At 46.4% G+C, this 27,290-nt stretch overlaps 1 protein-coding gene across 1 annotated transcript in view; it reads right to left on the reverse strand.

The window, feature by feature from the left end:
• LOC145355579 (cilia- and flagella-associated protein 54-like) overlaps nucleotides 1-27,290 on the reverse strand; it is a 306,344-nt gene that overhangs the window by 56,280 nt on the left and 222,774 nt on the right. The window contains exons 43-47 of the mRNA XM_080207830.1: nucleotides 26,728-26,885; nucleotides 19,938-20,120; nucleotides 17,931-18,057; nucleotides 12,083-12,238; nucleotides 2,724-2,832 (exon numbers count right to left, since the gene is read on the reverse strand). Coding sequence (XP_080063956.1) covers nucleotides 2,724-2,832; nucleotides 12,083-12,238; nucleotides 17,931-18,057; nucleotides 19,938-20,120; nucleotides 26,728-26,885 — 733 coding nt within the window. The remainder of the gene's footprint in view (nucleotides 1-2,723; nucleotides 2,833-12,082; nucleotides 12,239-17,930; nucleotides 18,058-19,937; nucleotides 20,121-26,727; nucleotides 26,886-27,290) is intronic.

Genomic DNA, 27,290 nt, shown 5'->3' on the forward strand with positions numbered 1-27,290 from the left:
TCCTTGAAACTGGAGTCACAGGTGGACAGAGTGATGAAGAAGGCATTCGGCATGCTTGGATTCATTGGTCAGAACATTGAATACAGGAGTTGAATATCTTGTCGAAATTGTACAAGACATTGGTAAAGCCACACTTGGAATACTGTGTGCAATTCTGGTCACCCTATTATAGAAAGGATATTGTTAAGCTAGAAAGACCACAGAAAAGATTTACCAGGACGCTACCGGGACTCAATGGATTGAGTTATAAGGAGAGGCTGGATAAACTGAGACATTTTCTCTGGAGTGTAGGAGGCTGAGGGATGATCTTACAGAGATCTATAAAATAATGAGGGGCATAGATCAGCTAGATAGTCAATATCTTTTCCCAAAGGTAGGGGAGTCTAAAGCTAGAGGGCATAGGTTTAAGGTGAGAGGGGAGAGATACAAAAGTATCCAGGAAGAAATTGTTTCACACATAGGGTGTCTGGAACAAGCTGTCAGAGGTAGTAGTAGAGGCGCATACAATTTCATCTTTTAAAAAGCATTTAGATAGTTACATGGGTATGATGGGTAAAGAGGGATATGGGCCAAAAGCAGAAAATTGGAATTAGCTTAGGGTTTTAAGAAAATGGGCAGCATGGACAAGTTGGGCTAAAGGGTCTGTTTCCATGCTGTAAACCTCTATGACTCAATAAATGCTATCTAAAGTCTGATGCCTCAACAAGACCAACAATAGAAACAGCTCCTGGGCAGGATTTTCTGCCGCGCTCAACCCGAAACAGGAAAGCCCTGCCCATGGTCAACAGATCTTCCCATGCTGCACCCCTTGCCCACTCCAATTGCTTGGTGGGTGGAGCAGGAAAATACACCCTCTAGAGTCTCTGATACATTTGCAGAGACTACTGGCTGAATTAAAGATTAAATAAGATTGATTATGAGGAGCACAAAGCAGTCGATGCAAGAAAGTAGTTCCTTAATATGGAGAGGATCTTATAGCAACTTTCAGTATTTGATAAGTTCCAAGGGTGTTGCCAACCTCTTATTTCATGACGCAATGCTGTGTGATAAGTTATACATGATTTTAAATGTGTTTGTTTTTATATATGTTTTAAATACAATGATTGATGATAGAGATCTGTTCTTAGATAGTAAATGGCCATTAAATTGACCAGTATTGTAAAAGTTGAGAAATCTTCAGATGCATTAGAGTACCTTATCCACTGGGCAAAGTGTTCCTCTGCATTGAACTGTTGGATTCGCCACTTGAGTATAGGTAAGGGACCGGGGTAGGGGTCCGGTTTTCACTAAATTCCCTCCCATAGATTTTACCCAAATTTTCTAGACTGTTCTAGTTCTAAACACAAGTTTGTCCACTTGTGTTACAGACACCGGGTTTATGGCCCAATTTACTGGTCGAATCTGTATTAGTCCTTCACTCACTTAAGACTGGCTGTCACGTGGAGCACCTGCCCTCTTAATTCAAGCTTGGACGGAGTGTTGGAGAATGTCGGGTTGAAGGTTCGACAGAGCAATGTATCGTTTCTTATCGAAGTCCCATCTGGGGTGCCACTGTTGCAATTTTAAATATTCAACAGTTCAGCAAAGTCAATGAATGGAATTTTCCAGCTGTTCACGCCCCACTGGTGCTGCAAGTGAAGATGGGGAATTTGACGCTCAGCCCAATCTCTGTTCACTGTGATGAGAACACAGTAAAAAGTCTGACAACGCCAGGTTTTAGTCCAACCGATTTATTTGATAATACTCACAAGCTTTCGAGGGGACTGCCCCTTCGTCAGGTGAATGGAGAGTTCTGGCCTCAGACAGAGCATATAAAGCACAGACAGTTTAGAGATTACTGATTAGAATGCGAATCCTTACACCTAACCTGCTGTTCAAGACCTGAAGTGGCTGACAATGTGAGTGGAAGGAGCACTGATCACAGGTTAGAGAGATGTGTATTGTCTCCAGACAGTACAGTAAGTGAGGTTTTGCAAACCCAGGCAAGTCACGGGGGTTACAGATTGTGCGACATGAACCCAAGATCCCTGTTGAGACCGTCCTCATGTGTGCGGAACTTGGCTATCAGTCTCTGTTCAGCGACTCTGCGCTGTCGTGTGTCGTGAAGGCCGCCTTGGAGAATACTTGCCTGGGTTTGCAAAACCTCACTTACTGTACTGTCTGGAGACAATACACATCTCTTTAACCTGTGATCAGTGCTCCTTCCACTCACATTGTCAGCCACTTCAGGTCTTGAACAGCAGGATAGGTGTAAGGATTCGCATTCTAATCAGTAATCTCTAAACTGTCTGTGCTTTATATGCTCTGTCTGAGGCCAGAACTCTCCATTCACCTGACGAAGAGGCAGTCCCCTCGAAAGCTTGTATTATCAAATAAATTGGTTGGACTAAAACCTGGTGTTGTCAGACTTTTTACTGTGTTTACGCCAGTCCAACGCCGGCATACCCACACTGTGATGAGACCAGAGAATCCTGTCTACGTGACCTCCAGAAAATTCCACCCAGCCCTCCAGTTCCATCACCCTACAGCAGAACGCAATCTCTTAATATACCTGGATAGCTCTTCAGATTTGGAATGCTAACATGAGGTACACATCTGATGATCTGAAATGTTAACACTGCTTCTCTCCCCACAGATGCTGTCTGAGTTGGTCAGCATTTCCTGCACTCTCTGTTTTTAGCTCAAATTCCCAACAAGTGTATTTTGCTCTTGTTTAAACTTACCACAGATTGTGCTCAGAAAAGTAAGTGACGTTGATGGCTTCCATCAAAAGATTCGCAGCTTTAAAGATTTTCTCATTATTTACTTCTGCCATCTGACGCAGAATCTTTCCTAAAAAATTAGATAAATTATATTGATTCAATATTGGTCTGCATGATGAAGGAGCACAACACAATAAAACTTCTGATTTAAAAGCAGAAAATGCTGAAAATATTTGTCAGTTCTGGCAGCATTTGTGAAGAGAAACTGTGGGTGGGAGCACCCTCCAAGACCGGAAATTCCCACTCAAGTTCAACAAACTTTTCAACGGATTTCTGTCACGCTCGCTTTTGCTAAAATTTCCGCATGAGAGGGGAGAATGTTCAGCCCCAGTTAATGGCTCAGGTCTGTGATCTTTCATTAAAACTGGGAAAAGATGGACATTTAATAAGTTTGGAGCAAGTGAAAAATCTGTGTTACGGTGGAGGACGGGGGAAGGGATTAAAGACCAGTTGGAGGGGAATTGGACAAGAAACAAATGTGAGCAGAGATGTGAATGACAAGGTAACTGTTGTCCAAATGCAGTGGAAATAAGAGAAAAGAGAAGCAATGGGCAAAAACAAAAGAACAAATGGAGGCAGAGTTTATTTTCTATAATTGTTGAATTCAATGCTAAATCAAGAAGGTCCAAAGATAAGCTACAGTTCCTTAAGCTTGCACTAAGCTTGACTGGAACCCTGGAGAAAGCCAACGACTGAGAAAGAACATGGTGGAGAATTAAAATGACAAGTGAGAGTAAACTCAGTGTGTTGATTGAGTACTGATTGAAGTGTTCTGCAGAGCAAGCACCAGGCTGCAATGTGGAGAAGACCACAATCTGAGCACCAAATACAACAGACTGAATTGAAAGAAATGTGAGTAAATCACTCGCTCCTGTAAGTTTCTGTGGTCTTCAACCGTCAGAAGGGAGGAGATAAAAGGGCAGGTGTTGCACCTCCTGTGCTTGCACAAGAAGGTGTCGTAGGAAAGGAAAGGGATGTTGGGAGGTGAATGAGGGCGGGCCAGTGTGTCACAGGTGTAACAGTCCCCTCAGAATGTTGAAACAGAATGCAAAGCACGGTCAGTGCAGGCTTGGAGGGCCGAAGGGCCTGTTCCTGTGCTGTAATTTTCTTTGTTCTTTGAGGGTGGCATTATGCCACAACTGGCAGAAATGGTTGATCTACTGACTGTAAAAATTGGCAGATAGAGGTAGGAATAAGAGCAACACAGTCTTGTTCCTTTCAACCATAGCGGGAAAACAAATCCTTGGTTGTTTGAAAGGAGTATATATTGGGAATGCAAATATGGAAGGTTACTTCATCTGAACAGACGGAAATGGAGAAACGGGAAAAATGGAATAGGATCATTACAGGAAGTGTTGGTGTGGAAGTGTAGTCAAGGTAGCTGTTGGAGTCAATGGGCTTATAGTGAATATTTGTTGATAGCCTATTACCAGAAATGGAAAGAGATCTTAAAGCAAGGGGAAGGAAAGTTGGAGATGGACCACACAAAGGGGAGAAAATGGTGATGTCTGTCTTCTGTTGTGCAGAAGTTGGTTTGTCAGACATCATCCTTATCAGCAACTTTGATGGTAAAGTTAGGTTTGGACTTTAGAGAATAGATGTTGAAGGTTCAGAGGGAAATGGCTAGAGGGAAATGAGATGGCCAATTTCACACTGAAATCAAAATCGAAAGGTCAAGGTAAGGCCAATATGTGATCGAAGGTAAGGGATCAGAGAGAGGGAGAATATTGGGAACCTTGCTCTCATACTGACCTTTCAGTGTTTGGCCTATTACAATGTTCCGATGAACAGCACTCACCTTTCGACTGCAGCTGTGCTCTTTACAGGCTTCTGAACTTAATACTGAGTTCAACAGTTTTACATCAGACCTTCTGTTCCCATTTTGTTTCCTTCTCTTTGTTGTTCTGTTTTTCTCTCTGGATTCTCCCTTACTCCCTTTATTTGAATGGCAGGTACTATGGATTCTGCCAATCACACCTTCCCAAGACACATGTGCTGTTTCTTTATTTGTCCCAATGTCACTCATTTTGGCCTTGCTCATTTCACCTCTCTTGTCCTGCAGCCTATCACAGACCTTCCCTTTCGTTATTTTCCCCATCCTTCTCTCTCACTCAAGTTCTGGAACATTTCTGCGTGTTTTAAGTTCTGATGAAACGTCACAGCCCTGAAACATTCATTCTGGGCAGGATTCATGCCAGCAGGATCCTCTGGTTCCTTTGCAGTGAAGAGAAGCTCGGCTGAGTGCCAAATCTTCCGTCTTTGCTGGCATGTTGACTTGTTCTAATGATGTCCTGCTTTGCTAAGTGCATTTTTAAGGAATACATTTCAGACCTTTCCCAATGATTGATATCAAACTAACTGGCTTGTAGTTCCAGCTCTCACTTTTTCTTAAATAAGCTTTGTAACAATAAGGTTTTATTTTTAATGTCTGAAGGTGCTCTCAAACAACTTCACTTTTCATCATCCAGCATTATTGAAATAGTTTAAAAAATATTATTAAAAGGTGAATGGAATAGTATAACTGGGGGTGATTCTCTCATTCCAACATGCATGTTTTTTGTCCGTTGGGATGACACGATCACATATTGGCCATTTTGCGGGATTTACGCCTGCATTTCCAACGTGTGTGCATCTCCCACAGCCGGAGAACAGTCACAGTCGGGTCTGTGCTGGAAATTGGCAGGAAGAGAGGTAAGTGATTTAAATCTATTTTTAATGTATTTTAAATGTCATTATCGGGCCCGGCACAGAATTCTTCAGGACCAATAGCATCTCCCACCCTGCCAGGAGTATTTCACTACAGCAGGGTGTAGGGTGGCTCCTAAATGTTCGGGGAACAAGCGTTAGACCCCACCAGAATGAGGGAGGACAGTCAGGGCCCCTCAGGGGGTTAGGCAGTGGGGGGGTGGTGTCCATTAGGCATGGGCACCCTGGCAGAGCGAGCCTGTACCCCTGACACTGACCAAGGGTCAAAATGCCCATGCCGAGACACCTTGACACTGCCCACTGGGCAATGGACAGTGCCAAGGGGGCAGAGCCTATTGTGGGCGATGTATGGGGGGGTGATTGGTGGGGGGGGTCCAGCTGCCAGTCTGCAATAGGAACGGTCTGGGCTGGAGGGAGCCCAGCCATTGGGGTGGACTGGGGGGTGTGGTGATCTGCTGGGGGGAGGGGGATCTACCTCCCATCAGGGGTCTGCCTCTAGTGGGGAGTCAGCAGGATGAATGGGGGGAGGGGGATGCTGGCGGCTGGACATCAGGGCACTCTTACACAGGGGGTTGCTGGGGGGCAGATCGGGGCTGGCCCGGGAATGTTGCGAGGGTCACAATCAGGCCGTGTGGGGGTGGTGCTGGAGGGGCAGCAGTGTGGGGGTCCTGGGCTGGCCAGCGATGAAGCTGGCCAGCAAATGGAGAGCCTGACAGGTCGGGGCCACTGCACATGCACGGAGTTCCAGAGCTGTCAAACTGTGTCATAAATAGGCCCCACTACCCTGGGATTTAAATGAGATTCACTATTGTGCACTCTGCAGTGCACAGACCGGGCAGATTCAGGTCTGAAGTTGAATTGAAAGAACTGTCGTGATCTAGAAGAAGTTTTCTTGCCAGCTCAGCACTTTAGGGAGAATAATTTCCAGCGCTAACATTTGCTGGTCATTGCTTTTCTGCATCTGAAGTCATTGCATTGCTACAATTTGTCCCTACCAAAGTCATATGGGTAGGTTTCAGAAGGTGTTACAATTAACAGACCCACTTAAGAGTTGAGCAGGCCAGACAATTTTGTGTGTGTGTGTGATTATTGCTGTGTGAACATAGAACATTACAGCGCAGTACAGGCCCTTCGGCCCTCAATGTTGCGCCGACCAGTGGAACCAATCTAATGACCCTCTAACCTAAACAATTCCAATGTTATCCATATGCCTATCCACTGACCATTTGAACACCCTTAAAGTTGGCGAGTCCACAACTGCTGCAGGCAGGGCATTCCACGCCCTTACTACCCTCTGAGTAAAGAACCTACCTCTGACATCCGTCCTATAATTACCACCCCTCAATTTAAAGCTTGTGTTTAAATTGTGTTAGCCCCTTGTGTTAGCCTTCACCATCCGAGGAAAATGGCTCTCATTATCCACCCTATCTAATCCTCTGATCATCTTGTATGCCTCAATTAGGTCACCTCTCAACCTTCTTCTTTCTAATGAAAATAATCTCAAGTCCCTCAGCCTTTCCTCATAAGACCTTCCCACCATACCAGGCAACATCCTGGTAAACCTCCTCTGCACCCTTTCCAATGCCTCCACATCCTTCTTATAATGCGGCGACCAGAACTGTACGCAATACTCCAAGTGCGGCCACACCAGAGTTTTGTACAGTTGCAACATGACCTCACGGCTCCGAAATTCAATCCCTCTACCAATGAAAGCTAACACACCGTACGCCTTCTTAACAACCTTCTCAACCTGGGTGCCAACTTTCAGGGATCTATGCACATGTACCCCGAGATCTCTCTGCTTGTCGACACTACCAAGAGTCCTTCCTTATATTCTGTACCCCTATTACTCTTACCAAAGTGAATCACCTCACTAAACTCCATTTGCCACCTCTTGGCCCAGCTCTGCAGCTTATCTATGTCCCTCTGCAAACTGTAACATCCATCCTCACTGTCTACAACTCCTCCGACTTTGGTGTCGTCAGCAAATTTACTAACCCATCCTTCTACACCCTCATCTAGGTCATTTATAAAAATGACAAACAGCAGTGGCCCCAAAACAGATCCCTGATGTACACCACTTGTAACCGAACTCCAGGTTGAATATTTCCCATCAACGACCACCCTCTGCCTTCTATCAGCTAGCCAATTCCTGATCCAAACTGCTAAATCACCCTCAATCCCATGCATCTGCATTTTCTAAATAAATAATTTTTTTTGGTTATTGCTGTGTGTGTGGTTATTGCTCTGTGTGTGTGGTTATTGCTCTGTGTGTGTGGTTATTGCTGTGTGTGTGGTTACTGCTCTGTGCGTGTGGTTACTGCTCTGTGTGTGTGGTTATTGCTGTGTGTGTGGTTATTGCTGTGTGTGTGGTTACTGCTCTGTGCGTGTGGTTACTGCTCTGTGTGTGTGGTTATTGCTGTGTGTGTGGTTACTGCTCTGTGTGTGTGGTTATTGCTGTGTGTGTGGTTACTGCTCTGTGCGTGTGGTTACTGCTCTGTGTGTGTGGTTATTGCTGTGTGTGTGGTTATTGCTGTGTGTGTGGTTACTGCTCTGTGCGTGTGGTTACTGCTCTGTGTGTGTGGTTATTGCTGTGTGTGTGGTTACTGCTCTGTGTGTGTGGTTATTGCTGTGTGTGTGGTTACTGCTCTGTGTGTGTGGTTATTGCTGTGTGTGTGGTTACTGCTCTGTGTGTGTGGTTACTGCTCTGTGCGTGTGGTTACTGCTCTGTGTGTGTGGTTATTGCTCTGTGTGTGTGGTTATTGCTCTGTGTGTGTGGTTATTGCTCTGTGTGTGTGGTTACTGCTCTGTGTGTGTGGTTATTGCTGTGTGTGTGGTTATTGCTGTGTGTGTGGTTATTGCTGTGTGTGTGGTTATTGCTCTGTGTGTGTGGTTATTGCTCTGTGTGTGTGGTTATTGCTCTGTGTGTGGTTATTGCTGTGTGTGTGGTTATTGCTGTGTGTGTGGTTACTGCTCTGTGTGTGTGGTTACTGTTCTGTGTGTGTGGTTATTGCTGTGTGTGTGTGGTTACTGCTCTGTGTGTGTGGTTACTGTTCTGTGTGTGTGGTTATTGCTGTGTGTGTGTGGTTACTGCTCTGTGTGTGTGGTTATTGCTGTGTGTGTGGTTATTGCTGTGTGTGTGGTTATTGCTCTGTGTGTGGTTATTGCTGTGTGTGTCTGGTTATTGCTCTGTGTGTGTGGTTATTGCTGTATGTGTGTGGTTACTGCTCTGTGTGTGTGGTTATTGCTGTGTGTGTGTGGTTACTGCTGCGTGTGTGTGGTTATTGCTCTGTGTGTGTGGTTACTGCTGTGTGTGTGGTTATTGCTCTGTGTGTGTGGTTATTGCTGTGTGTGTGGTTATTGCTCTGTGTGTGGTTATTGCTCTGTGTGTGTGGTTATTGCTCTGTGTGTGGTTATTGCTCTGTGTGTGTGGTTATTGCTCTGTGTGTGGTTACTGCTCTGTGTGTGGTTATTGCTGTGTGTGTGGTTACTGCTCTGTGTGTGTGGTTATTGCTGTGTGTGTGGTTATTGCTGTGTGTGTGGTTATTGCTGTGTGTGTGGTTATTGCTCTGTGTGTGGTTATTGCTGTGTGTGTGGTTATTGCTCTGTGTGTGGTTATTGCTCTGTGTGTGGTTATTGCTGTGTGTGTGGTTATTGCTGTGTGTGTGGTTACTGCTCTGTGTGTGGTTATTGCTCTGTGTGTGGTTATTGCTGTGCGTGAGGTTATTGCTGTGTGTGTGGTTACTGCTCTGTGTGTGGTTATTGCTCTGTGTGTGGTTATTGCTGTGCGTGAGGTTATTGCTCTGTGTGTGGTTATTGCTCTGTGTGTGGTTACTGCTCTGTGTGTGTGGTTATTGCTGTGTGTGTGTGGTTACTGCTCTGTGTGTGTGGTTATTGCTGTGTGTGTGTGGTTATTGCTGTGTGTGTGGTTATTGCTGTGTGTGTGTGGTTACTGCTCTGTGTGTGTGGTTATTGCTCTGTGTGTGGTTATTGCTCTGTGTGTGTGGTTATTGCTCTGTGTGTGGTTACTGCTCTGTGTGTGGTTACTGCTCTGTGTGTGGTTACTGCTCTGTGTGTGTGGTTACTGCTCTGTGTGTGGTTATTGCTCTGTGTGTGTGGTTATTGCTCTGTGTGTGTGGTTATTGCTCTGTGTGTGTGGTTATTGCTCTGTGTGTGGTTATTGCTCTGTGTGTGTGGTTACTGCTCTGTGTGTGGTTACTGCTCTGTGTGTGGTTACTGCTCTGTGTGTGTGGTTACTGCTCTGTGTGTGTGGTTATTGCTCTGTGTGTGGTTATTGCTCTGTGTGTGTGGTTATTGCTCTGTGTGTGTGGTTATTGCTCTGTGTGTGTGGTTATTGCTCTGTGTGTGGTTACTGCTCTGTGTGTGTGGTTATTGCTGTGCGTGTGGTTACTGCTCTGTGTGTGTGGTTATTGCTCTGTGTGTGGTTACTGCTCTGTGTGTGTGGTTATTGCTCTGTGTGTGTGGTTATTGCTCTGTGTGTGTGGTTATTGCTGTGCGTGTGGTTACTGCTCTGTGTGTGTGGTTATTGCTGTGCGTGTGGTTACTGCTCTGTGTGTGTGGTTATTGCTGTGCGTGTGGTTATTGCTGTGCGTGTGGTTACTGCTCTGTGTGTGTGGTTATTGCTGTGTGTGTGTGGTTATTGCTGTGTGTGTGGTTATTGCTGTGTGTGTGTGGTTATTGCTGTGTGTGTGGTTATTGCTGTGTGTGTGGTTACTGCTCTGTGTGTGTGGTTATTGCTGTGCGTGTGGTTACTGCTCTGTGTGTGGTTATTGCTGTGTGTGTGTGGTTATTGCTCTGTGCGTGAGGTTATTGCTCTGTGTGTGGTTACTGCTCTGTGTGTGTGGTTACTGCTCTGTGTGTGGTTATTGCTCTGTGTGTGTGGTTATTGCTCTGTGTGTGGTTACTGCTCTGTGCGTGGTTATTGCTCTGTGTGTGTGGTTACTGCTCTGTGTGTGTGGTTACTGCTCTGTGTGTGTGGTTACTGCTCTGTGTGTGTGGTTACTGCTCTGTGTGTGGTTATTGCTCTGTGTGTGTGGTTATTGCTCTGTGTGTGGTTACTGCTCTGTGCGTGGTTATTGCTCTGTGTGTGTGGTTATTGCTGTGTGTGTGGTTATTGCTGTGTGTGTGTGGTTATTGCTGTGCGTGTGTGGTTAGTTTTGTGTATGCTGATTACTGTAGGCCATTTATGAACCCGTTGAATTTTAGTTATTAAAGTAAATGACTGAAAATTAGTGGAATCCAACATCTGCAGCTAATCTCTACTTCTGTTGAGGAAGACTGTAAGCTAGTGTACCTTGTAAAGAAAATATGTAAATTTTCACAGCCAACACTGGCAATTTTACAAATACCACACTCAGCTGGCAATACTCAATCAGGGAATCAGGGCAGCACAGTGGTTAGCACAGCTACATCACAGCACCTGGTAACTGGTTTGATTCTGTCCCTGGGTCACTGTCCGTGTGGAGTTTTCACGTTCTCTCCGTGTCTGCGTGCATTTACTCCAGGTGCTTCAATTTCCTTTCACAGTCCAAAAGACATGTTAGTTAGTTGCACTGGCCATGATAACTTGCCTCTTCGTATCCCAAGATGTCTGGGAGGGTTAGCCATGTTAAGTGGACAGGGTTATGTGGGGGTTGGGCCTGGAAAATTGCTTCCTTCTGGGTGAGAGGCTGGGTAAGAGGGTCGGTGTAGACTTGATGGGCCAAATAGCTCCCTTTTGCACTGTAGGGATTCTATAATTGTTAAATGAGTTTTCATTGAATATGTAACTCAACACCATCTGAAAAGAGGGTGGTGGGTGAATGGAATCGGCTGCCGTCGGTAGTGGTGGAGGCAAACTCATTGGGGTCTTTTAGGAGACTTCTGGATGAGTAATGGAATTTAATGGGATTCACTTGTGGGCCATAGGGCTTGTTTGTGCTGTAGTTTTCTATGTTCTATGAAAGCAAAATCCAAATATGTTCATTACAATATGCATTGACAAGACATGTTAATGATGTACTTCTGATGCTGTATAAGGCTCTGGTCAGACGCCATTTGGAGTATTGTGAGCAGTTTTGGGCCCCATACCTAAGGCAGGATGTGCTGACCTTGGAAAGGATCCAGAGGAGGTTCACAAGAATGAAGAGCTTGTCGTATGAGGAACGGTTGAGGTCTCTGGGTCTGTACTCATTGGAGTTTAGAAAGATGAGGGGAGATCTTATTGAAACTTACAGGATACTGCGAGGGCTGGATAGAGTGGACGTGGAGAGGATGTCTTCATTAGTAAGAAAAACTAGAACCAGAGGGCACAACCTCAGGCTAAAGGGAAGCTCCTTTAAAACAGATGAGGAGGAATTTCTTCAGCCAGAGAGTGGTGAATTTGTGGAACTCTTTGCCGCAGAAGGCTATGGAGGCCAGGCCATTAAGCGTCTTTGAGACAGAGACAGATAGATTCTTGATTAATAAGGGGGTCAAGGGTTATGGGAAAAAGGCAGGAGAAGGGGGGTGAGAAAAATTCCAGCCATGGTTGAATGGCAGAGCAGACTTGATGGGCTGAGTGGCCTAATTCTGCTCCTATATCTTATGATCCTATGGATGTGTAGATTGCATACCTTTTTGAAACAGGAAGTCTGCTTCTAAATCACTTTCTCTGAATGCTGCTTTTTTACAAAGCTCAAGACCACTGCTGAAACAGAAAAGTGGTTCTTGCCATGAAGACTTGGACCACCTTTCAGTTGAACATACTGCCAGTTGTGCTGAAGCACTACCTTATGTGGGAAGAGAAAAGAAAAGCTGTTAAATTCACTGTGTATAAAATACACTGAAGAAGCTGAGTAAACTGTACTGAAAGCCAACATTCTGAAATCGTGCTGGTAATAATTCAATGATTTTAAGGATACAGCTAAGAAGAACTACAGTTGTAACGAGTGGAGTGACACAGGAATCAGTGCTAAGGTCTCAACAATATGATTTCTGTCAATACCCTGGGTGGACCGATTAAATTTGGTTAAACTTACCTATGACACTAAGGAAATGGAAGTTGTTAAAAGCAGCTGACAAATTTAAGGGATATTGCTAAGTTAAATTAATGGGCAAAAGTTTGACAGATGGAGCAATGAGGGAAAATGGCAGGAAGAATAGAAAAGCAGCATGTTATCTAAATGGGGAAGAGTACTGGTTCCAGGACAAAACACAAGAGCATTTTGTGCTGATGGTCCAGTTGTTCTCAGCTGAATCTTCAGGCTCATTACCGTTAATTTTCATTCCCACGAGTTTCTCACCACTCCAGTGGTGCGTCCCCTCTGATTCACCCTTCGCATAACAAGTTAACAGCTGCAAGCACTGGGGAGCTCTATATAAATGGCTCCCTGGCCCTTGTTCCACAACCACTGCAGTAGACGGCAGGTCAGCACCGTGCTTTACAGAGGGGGCTCTCACCAGACTGCTTGATGGAGTGGTGCAGAGGTGGAAACTCTGTACCCACACTCCAGGAGACGGCTGTCCAGCAGGGTGGCCATCCACATCTGGGATGCAGTGGCAGTCCTGCTGAGTGCAAGTATAGTACAGAATAGGATGGGTTGGCAGTGTCGGAAGAAGCAGAATAGCCTTCTTAGCTCAGCCAGGTTAAGTAAACCACCCCCACTCTCTCACCGGACCCCTCACACCTCTAACCCCTTTACACTCAGCCTTGGCTTCTGCCAGCAACAGGCACCAGTTTCCCTCCATCCCTCCCACAATCACCTTGTTCCCCTAGTAGCTGCTCTGCTCCTCACACTCCAGCTACCACCCAAGCGCTGTGCCTGCCATACCACATCACTGTCTTAAATGTCCACTCTCCCACCTACACTCTCTCTATCTGTGTGTCACTGAAGGACAAACTATAGCACAATAGGCATGAGCGAGCGTAGCTAACTGGAGTTATGCCCAAGCTGCGAACCCGCTCACGTTTTGAGGAGTGAGCCCTCAAGCTGGCCAGGGAGGAGGAAGGGTGTGCCTGTGCTGCTAGTGAAGTGAGAACAGCAAAGAAGTGTGAGAACCCTCAACATAATGCTGTCATTTCTCAAGGCTCTGTGTCCCGTGAAAAGCAGGCTGACCACCGGAACAGGCCAGACCATCCTCGCGCCGCCTGGAACTACTGGACTCCAGCAGTGCCGAGGAGGACTTCTCTGATCCCACAATGGAGAATGCAACCCAAATGTTACCCGCACATGGCACCAGCACAGATACTCGGTAGACAGGGTTCTGAGTCACTCACAGCAGACAGAAGCAGGAATGTCCCAGGGAACCGGCACTGGGAGGAATGCAGGAGCCCAGGACTCCGCTGAGCCTCAGGGGAACAATATGTCCCTTAGACCAGTCATCCCACAGCTGCTGGAGCTGCAAAGACAGAGTCGTGAGTATTAGGAAGGGATGACAGCAGTTCTCCTTGGACACCAAGGCCGATGCAAAGAGTCCCATTGCTTCTATCCAAGGAGATGGTGGAGTCACTGCAGTGTACTCAGGCCAACACTGTGAGGTTGGCATCCACAGTGGAGACCTCGGTGCAGGATGTGCACTCCATGGCAGAAGGTGCCTGCCCCATGGTGCAGACACTGGTGGGAATCCATGAGTGCCCATGGCAGGGCTTCTAGATCTCACTCCAACTGCCCCCCATCCCATGAAGGAGCACAGAGGCCCACAGGAACCCAAAGGAAAGAGGATCAGTCAAAGTACAGCCTGGAGGCCTCCAGCCAGGGAACTCTGGCTCTGGCCCGTCTGACAGCCTGTGAGTGACACGTCTCTAACCCCCGACATGGAGGAGGGCAGAAGTACAACATCTGCACTGTCCAAAAGCATGTCTGGATCCTCAAGGTCCTGTTCCCCCAGGGCACCCATCAAATTGATCTCAGGCAACAGGGCATGGAAAGCAGCAGGCAGCCCCAGCTCAGCTGCAGAAACTGCCCCCCTCAGAGGTGAAGACACCAGCTTCATGCATCTGTAAATGGTGCTAGTGACTGAAGATTTGATGTAGGCTCAATATCCAGAGTGCTCGCGACTAAGATACTAATATAGTGAGCTTACTGTATGAGATTTTCTGTACATTTAAAAGCACATCTCCTTACCTTTTCCTTTAATAAAGTGCAGGCTATTTGTTAGGCAACACTAAGCTTTTCTCTTCATACTGAAGATGTCATCATCATCGAGAGAGAGAGATCCCCATTCTCATACTGCTTTCTACATATCGTGTGCCGTCAACAGAACATCCCTCTTTTCTTTCAAACAGGATCACGGCAAATCTCATAAAGGACCATAACACATCTAGTGTTGTTTTAAGCAGGATCCTGGCAACCCATTTTCAACATCCCTGTGACCCACGCACAGGTCACCACTCCGACTTTGAAAACTCCTGCTCTATAGAATCCTGGAAGGTGACCACCAGAGCATCCATTATTTCTTGCGCCACTTCCTTAATTACTCTTGGATGTAGATTATCAGGCCCTGACGATTCATCAGCCTTTAATCTCATCAATCTCCCCAATACCATTTCTCTACTAATACAGATTTCCTTCCATTCCTCCTGCTCACTAAACTCCAACATTTCTGATAGGTTATTTGTGAACCAAGACCACCTTGAATGACTTTTCTTTTTATTTGTGGAATGATGAGCCAGCATTTGCCATGGTAAATTTACAGAGTCACAGGGATAGGGCAGAGGGGAGGGCCTGGCTGGGATTCTCTTTCAGAGAGTCAGTGCAGGCTCGATGGGCTGCTGGCCTCTTTCAGCACTGCAATGATTCTACAGATCCCTTTGCTTCTCTTCTCCATAGAAACTCTTCTTATCCAAGCAGCATGCGGCCCCTTCATTCTTCAAACCAAATGCAGCACATCAAATTTATCTATTAGCCTGTTATATGCTGATTCTAGAAGCCTTACTCATGTCTTATCATCATCAACATGTCAGTATTTATTGCAGCCCCCAATATGGTGCCAACTGCAAATATCAAAACTGTACTTTTGAGGAAAAGATCAAAGGCAGAGGCAGACACACTGAGAAATTATTAATTCAGAGTTAACATTAATGAATTAGAATCATTTTTCATCAGCAGCGACGGACAGATGAATTAACTGTTACATGTGTTGATGTTTTTCTCTTTTACTCCACGGAAGCGTTGGTCTGCCTTGTTGTCCAACGAGGGGCATACACACGGTGGGTCGTACGAGGGCTGCTCTTGGATGTTTCAAGAGTAGCCTAGTGCTTCATGTCGTTAGTGTGCGCTTAAACTGGACCAGTGGATGGGCACCACAACAGCTCAGTGACTATCACTGCTAGCTGTGCAGATACATGGATTTGGGCTGGTGTCTGTGGGAGTTTGAGCATTCTCCCCGTGCTTGCGTGGGTTTCTTCCGGGTGCTCCAGTTTCCTCCCACACCCCAAAGATGTGCTCTTAGGCTGACTGGTGTAACAAATTGTCCCTAAATTATTCTCCCCTCAATCTGGTTTCTAATGTGGAGTGCCATAAGCATAGACATGGGTCAAGGGTGGAAGAGGAAAAACACATTGTTAAAATGGCGGTTCGGGCTCTTTGGGCTGAAGGGCCTGTTTCCCGTGCTGTGTTGTTCTTTGTTCTTTATTATGCTCATTTCCAATTCTGTACATTTCTGCATCAATTTGGAAACATTCAGTCTTGCCTTCTAACTGAATGCGAGATTAGAAGGTCAGATTGGATCGAGTGGAACATTAAGATTATCCAGTTTGTAATTCAGTTTGAAAGATCGGCTAGTGAGGATGAAGAAGCTGAAACAAGAGGCATGTTGCAGGAACCAATAAATACAGTTTCAACACTGCTATGTTGCAACAAATCTCAGCTCATACACAATGTAATGTTGAACAAGCAAATCGACCTCTCATCGATGGCCAATGACTCAAAAGCTATTGAAAAACTGCCCAATCGCTTCATATCTAATCTTTCCACGTCTGAAATTAATCTCATTAATTTCAAATTAATCCTGTTGTCATTGTCTGAGACACAATGAACCTTCTTTGGTCAAAACCTGTTACTATTCTAAAAGCTCTTGAATACCTGAATAAGATCCCTTCAAATTCTTTCGTTTGGTGGTATCCACAACCTCTCTTTCCTCTCCTGCCAAAACCCTACACCACACGTTTGTCATTTTGTAGTTTTATTTCTCAAAGCTTCTGAGGGTGATTTTACCAGCGTGTTGCGCCCATTTTCAGGTGTGACGTGGTGGTAAAGTGGGCTGTAAAGCGCTGACTGTGACTGGCGTTAGTTTTCACGACCGCTGCCATTTTATGAGCGCTCGATTTCTGGAGCGATCAGCTTCTCTCCGGAACTGGGCGAGAGGCAGGTTAAGATATGCAAAGTTATTTTAATGCTGTTTAACATCTGCTTAGTGAACCCGGCGCTCAATCGTCCGAGCTCACCCCTTTATAACCTCACCGGGAAAGGTTCTCGCCGGCGAGAAATAGACATGATTGGGGAGCAGTCAACTTGGCCTCACCGGTGGAACTGCAGGCCACTGAGGCTCCCAGGGAGGCCGAAGGCATGGAGTGGGTACTCCCTCGGCAGTGCCAGACTGGCACTTGGGTAATGCCCAGCAGGAACCTGGGCAGGGCCAGTCGGGGAGGAGGCTAATGGGGCGTGGGGGCCTGCTGCCACTCAACAGGGATCCATGGTGTGGTGGAGAGGGGGCTCGCTGCCATTCTGCAGCGATCAGTGTGGGGTGGGAGGTGGAGCTTGCTGCCATTCTGCAGTGATTGGTGTGGGTGGCGGGGGGGGTATCAGCGGGCACTGCATCACAGGCTGTGGGCCCCTGCAATTGGGGGAAGAGGGGTTGTCATTTCAGGCAGCTGGCAGTAACAGGGGGCCTGACAACTCTCTTGTCCGTCAGATCCCTGCTACTACTGATATGCATGCGCACTAACTCCCTCTACATGCTTTCGGGTATGTTAACCCACTCACAGGTTTCTGCAGCGTAAATCTGACGTGCTCAAAATTTTGCAGGCAGCGTGTGTTTGTGAGGGGGGGGGACAAAAAATGGACTTAAAAGTTAGATCTGAAACTCTTACAGTTTCAAGTCCGTCCAGCACTTAGGATAAGAATTATGAAATTGTCCCCTCTGTTTGTTATTCTAAAACTAGATTACTGTTCATGTTTTCTGTTCCAACACAGACCTTTCAACAACTGTCCATGGTCTTGGGAATTTTCCCTCAAAACTAATTCACACACATTCCATCAACAGCTTCATAAAAATCACTTTTCACCATGCTCCTCTCTTGCTCGGATCTAATCTTCCTTGTAAAACAAGAAGGGATGGTCTTCTGCATGACAGGCATAAAGAAAAGCTAGTATTGATAGTAACCTGTTCATCTGAAGTGGTATCAGAAGCTAATCACAACCTACTTTTGGCTCTTGAATGGATGTGGATTATGTGGGTAAAGATTTTAACACGTATTCTTACCCAGTCTGAGTTTTGCTTTTGCCAGCAAGAGGATGTGTGGAAGGTAGATGTTTTTCAATGGGAATACCGGAAAGGAGTAAATACTTTCATTTGGATGGAGTTTCACACTTTCTCCCAGTAAAACAAGCTGTACACAAAACACATTAGCTCAGTACATTATTTCACCAAAGCTTCTTCACTTTACTTATTTTCTATAAACTATAAACTCAAACGGGTTACTTAGGACAGACTGTTCAGCTCAGCTGGTCAATGCCAGTGTTTATGCTCCACAAGAGCCTGTACTTCATCATTAGCCACCAATATATCCTTCTATTCCTTCCTCCCTCACTTGCTTGGTTAGTTTGCCATTAAATTCATCGATTCACATCAACCAGCTCAGTGGTAGCATGTTCACTGCTCTAACTTTGAGGAAAGAAGTTCCTTCTGAAATCAAACAGAAAATGTTGACTCAGCAGGTCAGACAGACTGAGACTGGGTTAAAACTTCCCAGTTCCCCAGTGTAGGATTGGGGTTGGGGTGGAGATACCCCAGAATGTGCTGGGCAATTCCTTTCAGAGATTCTCATGTAAGGTTTGCATAGCAATCACCAGAAAGTCCAAACGTGCTCTGAGCAATTGCCCTGCACTGGAAACTGTCCAAATATGTGATTTAAATCACAAACTTCAGATAGTTCCAACTGTCTTGCTTCAATAGTTATCCAGAAGTCTGAAGAATTAAAATCTCTTCTAACTTTGGGTAATTATTGGAAAGACCTAGAACAACCAACTCCATCCCCTTTTCCTCCCGTAGGTCACCCCCAAACACCAGGCCTCAGAGGGGAATCCCCTCAATACCCATCCCCTGACTCATCCTGCACCACTGTATTCCCTATTGCCCCAGACAGCCCCACTCCCTCTCCCACCGACCCACTCAGGACTCCTCCCTGCCCCGATGGGCTTGACTTCCACACACACCTGAGACTTGACCACACCCCTGTCTCCAACCCAATCCCCTTCCCTGACCAAAACCACCATCCCCTCTGTCCCTCAAAACCTGAACCCTTCCCCTCCGACCAGGCACGATTCCCTTCCCATCCTGCAGTCCTGACCTGAATGTACAAACCCCACCCGGCTTGGCCTTGGAAATGAGTCTAAACCTTCCCCACACACTGGCCGACCCATCCTCAACCCCTCCCCCACACACTGGCCGACCCATCCTCAACCCCTCCCCCACACACTGGCCGACCCATCCTGAACCCCTCCCCCACACACTGGCCGACCCATCCTGAACCCCTCCCCCACACACTGGCTGACCCATCCTGAACCCCTCCCCCACACACTGGCCGACCCATCCTGAACCCCTCCCCCACACACTGGCCGACCCATCCTGAACCCCTCCCCCACACACCGGCCGACCCATCCTCAACCCCTCCCCCACACACTGGCCGACCCATCCTGAACCCCTCCCCCACACACTGGCTGACCCATCCTGAACCCCTCCCCCACACACTGGCTGACCCATCCTGAACCCCTCCCCCACACACTGGCTGACCCATCCTCAACCCCTCCCCCACACACTGGCCGACCCATCCTGAACCCCTCCCCCACACACTGGCCGACCCATCCTGAACCCCTCCCCCACACACTGGCCGACCCATCCTGAACCCCTCCCCCACACACTGGCTGACCCATCCTGAACCCCTCCCCCACACACTGGCTGACCCATCCTCAACCCCTCCACAGGCCCATCCCAACAACCAAATGGAGACAAAGAAGCTGGAAGATTTAAATTCCATGTATGAGCCTCAGGCCCTTACTAATCCGATACTAAAAGCTGCTTTTAAAACATTTGTTTACAACTTGACTTTTCCTTAGTTTAGGCTTTGTTTTCTTCTCATCACCTCTAACAGCATTGCTGAAGTTTCACCGAATGATGTGGAGAATAAAGTCAGGAGTAATATTTGTTGCACAACAGGGTTACATTTGCAATAAGGCACTTCTGTTTGATTGAGAAATTGAGAATGAGTACCTGGTCAAGAATCATTTTCTGGGCTGACAGACAGAGTTTTATCTTCTCCTGCATGACAATATCTGTTGTGACGCACAATGTTTCTGACTTTCTCAAATCAGTCACCTGAAGAATAGCTTGGACAAGAATCAGATGGCCATTGGGTGACAGAAACTGCTTTGTGCTGAGTAGTTCTATAATTTCCTGTTTGTAAAGCATAGAGAATACAATTCTTTTCAAAAAGCACAAAACTATATTGAAAACGTAAAACAGAACAGCAAATTGACAGTTCAGTGTTGCTGGGTAAAAGTGAATGCACTGTCTGTCAGGCTGCAGTGCCAGGAGTGGGCTCAAGGAGGGGAACACAGGCCTCACTGTGTCTAGTAGGTACTCAATGGAGACATCTGTAAATGTGGGTGCTGAATATCTCCTGGGTCTGGCAGTCAAGACTTCCCAGTCGCTTGATTCTCCGCTTTGAAGTGTTCCAGCTGTGTGCAGAGGCAGTCATTAAACGTGGCGCCCAAATCACTGAAGTGCTGAGGTGATGACAGGGCTGGTGAATCTGAGGTTCTCCACCAGGTAAATGGTGTGGACCCATGCCTGTCAATTCTTTCCGCTAAGTGCTCCACAATACAGCAGGAAAAAGTAACATCAAAGGTACCAACTCTTAAATGACTTGTGTGAACTTTAAAAATCCCACAGCATGGTTTGAAATCAGAGAGTTTGTCCCGGTACATTGACTAATACTTAACCCTGGCCAACATCAATAAACACATTAATGAGTTGAGGAACAGGGAGAGTGCAGATAAACACGCGGCTGCAGGGATGGTGTCGGAGGGAGGGTTTCAGTCACATGGATAATTGGAGCACATTCTAGGGAAGGTGGGACCTGTACAAACAGGATGGTTTGCACCTGAACCAGAGGGGCACCAATATCCTGGGAGGGAAATTCGCTATGGTTCTTCGAGGGTGTTAAAATTATTTGTCAGTGTTGAGGGCAGTGAGGTACTGAGGAGGGTATCAAGGTCACAGGAGTGTACCAGCAGACAGGAAGGTGGGTTGAAGTGTGTCTACTTCAATGCAAGGAGCATCCGGAATAACGTAGGTGAACTTGGAGCATGGATTGGTACTTGGGACTACGATGTAGTGGCCATTACAAAGACATGGTTAGAACAGGGACAGGAATGGGTGTTGGCAGTTCCGGGGTATAGATGTTTCAGTAAGAGTAGGGAAGGTGGTAAAAGAGGTGGAGGAGTAGCATTGTTAATCAAGGATAGTTTAACGGCTGCTGAAAGGCAGTTCGAGGGCGATCTGCCTACTGAGGTAATATGGGCTGAAGTTAGAAATAGGAAAGGATCAGTCACGTTGTTAGGAGTTTTCTGTTGGCCCCCAAATAGTAATAGAGATGTGGAGGAGGAAATGGCAAAGCAGATTATGGATAGGTGTGGAGGTCACAGGGTAGTTATCATGGATGATTTTAACTTTCCAAATATTGATTGGAACCTTCATAGGTTGATTAGTTTGGATGGGGCACTTTTTGCACAAGAGGGTTTCCTGACACAATATGTGGATAAGCCGACAAGAGGTGGGGCCACATTAGACTTGGTACTGGGTAACGAACCAGGCCAACTGTTAGATTTGTTTGTGGGAGAGCACTTTGGAGATAGTGACCACATTTGATGTCTTTCATTATTGTAATGGAGAGGGATAGGGTCACACGGCAGGTCAAGGTTTATAATTGGGGCAGGGGTAATTATGATGCAATTAGGCAAGAATTAGGGAGCATAAGATGGGAACAGAAATTGTCAGGTATGGGCATAAATCAAAAGTAGAGCTTGTTCAAGGAACAGATACTGCATGTCCTTGATAGGTATGTCCCTGGCAGGCAGGGAGGAAATGGCTGAGTGGGGGGACCATGGTTCAATAAAGGAGGTTGAATGTCTTATCAGAAGGAAAAGGAAGTGAATGTAAGGATGAAAAAGCAAGGTTCAGATGGGTCACTTGAGGGTTACAAGGTAGCTAGGAATGAGCTAAAAAAAAGGGCTTAGGAGAGCTAGGAGGGGGTATGAGAAGTCCTTGGCGGGTCAGATAAAGGAAAACCCCAAGGCATTTTACTCTTATGTGAGAAATAAAAGAATGACCAGGGTGAGGTTAGGGCCAGTCAAGGATAGTAGTGGGAACTTGTGCATGGAGTCAGAAGAGATAGGAGAGGCATTGAATGAATACTTCTCTTCAGTGTTCACTAAGGAGAGGGGCCATGTTTTTGAGGATGAGAGTGTGATACAGGCTGATAGGATGGAGGAGGTAGATGTTCTGAGGGAGATATATTAACAATTTTGAAAAACCTGAGGGTCAGTAAGTCCCATGGGCCAGATGGGATACATCCTAAGATACTTTGGGAGGCAAGGGATGAGATTGCAGAGCCTTTGGCTTTGATCTTTGGGTCCTCACTGTCCAAGGGGATAGTACCAGAGGACTGGAGAGTGGCGAATGTTGTTCCTCTGTTCAAAAAAGGAAATAGAAATGACTCTGGTAATTATAGGCCAGTTAGTTTTACTTCGGTGGTTGGTAAGTTAATGGAAAAGGTCCTGAGGGATAGGATTACGGGGGATATTGAAGACTTGGTCAGGAAGAAGAGGGAGGCGTATGTTAGGTCAAAACAAATGGGTACGGAGAGTGTGCTGGAGGAATATAGACAGAGTAGGAGGGAGCTAAAAAGGGGAATTAGAAGGGTGAAGAGAGGGCATGAGATGGCTTTGGCTGGTAGGATTAAGGAAAATCCAAGGGCATTTTATTCCTATATTAGAGGCAAGAGAGTAGTTAGAGGGAAAATTGGTCCTCTTAGGGACAAGAGTGGAGAGTTGTGTATTGAGTCGGAGGGAATGGGGGAGCTCCTGAATGAATACTTTGCGTCGGTATTCACGAAGGAGAGGGGTTCGGAATCGTGCGGTCTCTTGGAGGGAGCGGAGGTTCAGTTGCAGGATATAGTTATTATGAGAGAGGAAGTGCTAGGGCTTTTAGGTAGCGTAAGGACGGATAAAGCTCCGGGGCCTGATGGTATTTATCCCAGGCTGCTCAGGGAGGCGAAAGATGAAATTGCTGGGCCTCTGGCGCAAATCTTTGTCTCTTCTTTGGACACAGGTGAGGTCCCAGAAGACTGGAGGGTAGCAAATGTGGTCCCGCTGTTCAAAAAAGGTAGTAGGGATAACCCTGGGAATTATAGACCGGTGAGTTTGACGTCGGTGGTAGGGAAGTTAATGGAAAGAATACTTAGGGGTAGGATGTATGAGCATTTGGAGCGTTGCGATCTGATTAGGGATACGCAACATGGCTTTGTTAGAGGGAGGTCTTGCCTTACGAATCTGGTGGAATTCTTTGAGGAGGTGACAAAAACGGTTGACGATGGGAGAGCCGTTGATGTCATCTATATGGATTTCAGTAAGGCGTTTGACAAAGTCCCTCACGGTAGGCTGGTAGAAAAGGTTAAGGCGCATGGGATACGAGGCCAGGTAGCTAGGTGGATTAAGAACTGGCTGGGAAATAGGAGACAGAGGGTAGTTGTGGAGGGGACCTTGTCGGGCTGGAGGCCAGTGACCAGTGGTGTGCCGCAGGGCTCAGTACTGGGACCTCTCCTCTTTGTAGTCTACATAAATGACTTGGAAGAGGGCGTAGGTGGTGTGATCAGCAAGTTTGCTGATGACACCAAGATGGCAGGGTTGGCGGGTACGGAACTGGATTGTCAGGTGATACAACAGGATATAGATAGGTTGGTGCAGTGGGCAGATAGGTGGCAGATGGCATTTAATCCTGACAAATGCGAGGTGATGCATTTTGGAAGGAATAATGCAGAGAGGAGCTATGTGATAAAAGGTAGGCCGATTAGGAGTATAGACATACAGAGGGACCTGGGAGTGCAGGTTCACAAATCCATGAAGGTTGCGTCACAAGTGGAGAAGGTTGTTAGGAAGGCTTATGGAATGCTAGCCTTTATAGGAAGGGGCATAGAGTATAAAAGCTGCCGTCTAATGCTTCAGTTGTACAGAACGTTGGTGAGACCGCATTTGGAGTACTGCGTCCAGTTCTGGTCACCTTACTACTGGAAGGACGTGGAGTCTCTGGAAAGGGTGCAGAGGAGGTTTACCAGGATGTTGCCTGGCATGGGGGGACTGGGTTACGAGGAGAGGTTGAAGAAACTGGGGCTATTCTCCTTGGAAAGACGGAGATTGAGAGGGGACATGATAGAAGTATATAAGATACTGAAGGGAATAGATAGAGTTAATAGTGAGAGACTGCTCCCTAGACTGGGTACGAACAAGAGAGGTCATCATTTAAGGGTGAGGGGGGAGGTATAATTTGGAGGTGAGAAGAAGGTTCTTTACGCAGAGAGTTGTGGGGGTCTGGAACGCGCTACCGAGTAGGGTGGTGGAGGCAGGAACGTTGGACTCGTTTAAGATGCAGTTAGATAGGCACATGAGTGAAACGAGAATGGAGGGATATGGTAGGGGCTATTAAATAGGGTTAAACCTCGGGAGACACCGGAAAGGCAGGCTGTAAGATTAATATTTTTGTCTTTATTCCACAGGTGGAGGTCCACCTCGTTGTCAAGCGAGGGGCATGCACACGGCGGGTCGTGCGTGGGCTGCTCTTGGAAGTTCCAGGAGTGGCCTAGTACTTCGTGTCGGTGTGTGTGCTTGATCCTGGACCGGTAGACGGGCGCCGCAACAGCTCAGTGACTAGCACGGCTGGCTGTGCAGACACATGGATTTGGGCCTGCGTCTGTGGGAGTTTGCGCATTCTCCCTGTGGTTGCGTGGGTTTCCTCCGGGCGCTCCGGTTTCCTCCCACACCCCAAAGATGTGCTCTTAGGCTAATCGGTTTTTACCAAATTGACACTATTTCTTCCCTGAATCTGACTGAGTAGGGTTCCATTCGTAGACATGCAGGGTAGAATAGGTGTAGGGTGATGCGGCGGCGCGGGCTCATTGGGCCAAAGGGCCTGTTTCCCGTGCTGGGTTGTTCTTTGTTCTTTGATTTATGACCATTTGGAAAGGTTCAGTTTAATCCAGGATAGTCAGCACAGTTTCATAAGGGGTAAGTCCTGCCTCACAAATTTGATTGAATTCTTTGAGGAGGTAACTAAGTGTGTGGATGAAGGTAGAGCAGTTGATGTCGTATACATGGATTTTAGTAAGGCGTTTGATAAGGTTCCCCATGGTAGGCTCATGAAGAAGATAAGGTGGTGTGGGATAGAGGGAAATTTGGCCAATTGGATAAGTAACTGGCTATCTCATAGAATAGACTCACCTGACGAAGGGGCAAACCCCAAAGCTAGTGGGTTTACTATCAAATAAACTATTGGACTTTAACCTGGTATTGTGAGACTTCTTACTGTGTTTACCCCAGTCCAATGCCGGCATCTCCACATCATATCTCATCGAAGACAGAGGGTGGATGGAAAATTTTCAGACTGGAGACCAGTTACCAGCGCAGTACCACAGGGATCAGTGCTGGGTCCTCTGCTATTTGTGATTTTTATCAATGACTTGGAGGAGGGGGCTGAAGGGTGGGTCAGTAAATTTGCTGATGACACCAAGATTGGTGGAGTAGTGGATGAGGTGGAGGGCTATTGTATGATGCAAACAGACATTGATAGGATGCAGAGCTGGGCTGAAAAGTGGCAGATGGAGTTTAACCCTGATAAGTGAGAGGTAATTCGTTTTGGTAGGACAAATTTGAATGCAGATTACAGGGTCAATGGCAGGGTTCTGAGGAATGTGGAGGAACTGAAGGTTGCCACTTAATGGATAGAGCCGTGAAGGCTTATAATGTGTTAGCGTTTATTAACAGGGGGTTTGAGTTTAAGAGCTATGCGGTTATGCTACAACTGTACAGGACCTTGATGATACCACATTTGGAATATTGTGTGCAGTTCTGGTCACCTCACTATAAGGAGGATGTGGAAGCATTGGAGAGAGTGCAGAAGAGATTTACCAGGATGCTGCCTGGTTTGGAGGGTAGGCCTTATGAGGAAAGGTTGAGGGAGCTGGGGCTTTTCTCTTTAGAGTGGAGGAGGATGAGAGGCAACTTAATAAAGGTTTATAAGATGATGAGGGGGATAGAGTGGACGTTCAGACACTATTTCCTTGGGTGGATGTAGCTTTTACTGGGGGGCATAACTATAAGGTTCATGGTGGGAGATATAGGAGGAAGTCCAAGGTAGGTTCTTTACTCAGAGATTGATTGGGGTGTGGAATGGACTGCCTGCTGTGATAGTGGAGTCGGACACTTTAGGAACTTTTGGATAGACACATGGAGCACACCAGAACGATAGGGAGTGGGATAGCTTGAACTTGGTGTCAGACAAAGCTCAGCACAACATTGAGGGCCAAAGGGCCTGTATTGTGCTGTACTGTTCTATTAGCTTACACTGCAATGTGCATCATTGCTATTATGTTGTAATTTGATCTCTGCACATCAACTGCAAACTGTAAAGAAATGTCATAAAGTTGAGAAAACTGCAAATCCATTTCCTTTCCTTGAAAAACCAGGAATGAAAATATGGACAGCTGTGCTAGCCTCAAAACCAAAGAATCCCGCCCGAGATTAATGAATCTTTGCTTGTTCCCCCCCACCCCCCCACCCGTTACACTTGCCGGGCCAGAAGCAATGGGAGAATGCCGGCCGTGGAGTCATCCACTGAGTTCCCCACCATCACTGCAAAAAAGTATTTGTTTGTCATTGCTAACTTTATGATTTCAAGCCAGAAACAAAAGTCACAAACATCTTATCTAAAATCAAGATGGCATCATCACCTGCAGAAGTGTTTTGATGTGATCCTTAACACGTCCCAGTCGGAAATCAAGCAGAACAACCTGCAGCATAAACTCTGACTGCATCTCTTCATCTCCAAAGGCCTTTGCTTCTTTAATCCCTTCCTTACAGAGCTCAGCAGTTTCCAGAAAATCTTCATCTAATGAATTAAAAAAGCAATGTTTTCACCAGGTTAATGACTTATTCCTCGACTCCTCATTTCCACTTACTTCACAATCCCACCTTAAAGTTTGGACTTGAAACAGCACCAGAAATATATCCTGAAACATGCGAGGTTAAATCTGTGCAGTGCAAATAGCCATTAAAGATTCTCAAAAACAGTACAATCATTCATAACATGAAATTTGAGGGAAATAGGAAAAATATCACAACAGACCTTTATTAATGATACTTGACATTCCTGTTAGATTTTTGGATCACTCCTTCCCCTTGCAATTTTATTTGTAAAAGGATTGGTGGAGATGTGGCCAGATGGTATGATGCCACAATTATGGGGCAATGCTTCTCCCTCATCCTGGAGATGAGAGTCAGTGAGCTACTCAAC

The sequence above is a fragment of the Carcharhinus amblyrhynchos genome, chromosome 19, assembly GCF_965287045.1.
Source record: "Carcharhinus amblyrhynchos chromosome 19, sCarAmb.v2.hapA, whole genome shotgun sequence".
Classification (NCBI taxonomy): Eukaryota; Metazoa; Chordata; class Chondrichthyes; order Carcharhiniformes; family Carcharhinidae; genus Carcharhinus; species Carcharhinus amblyrhynchos.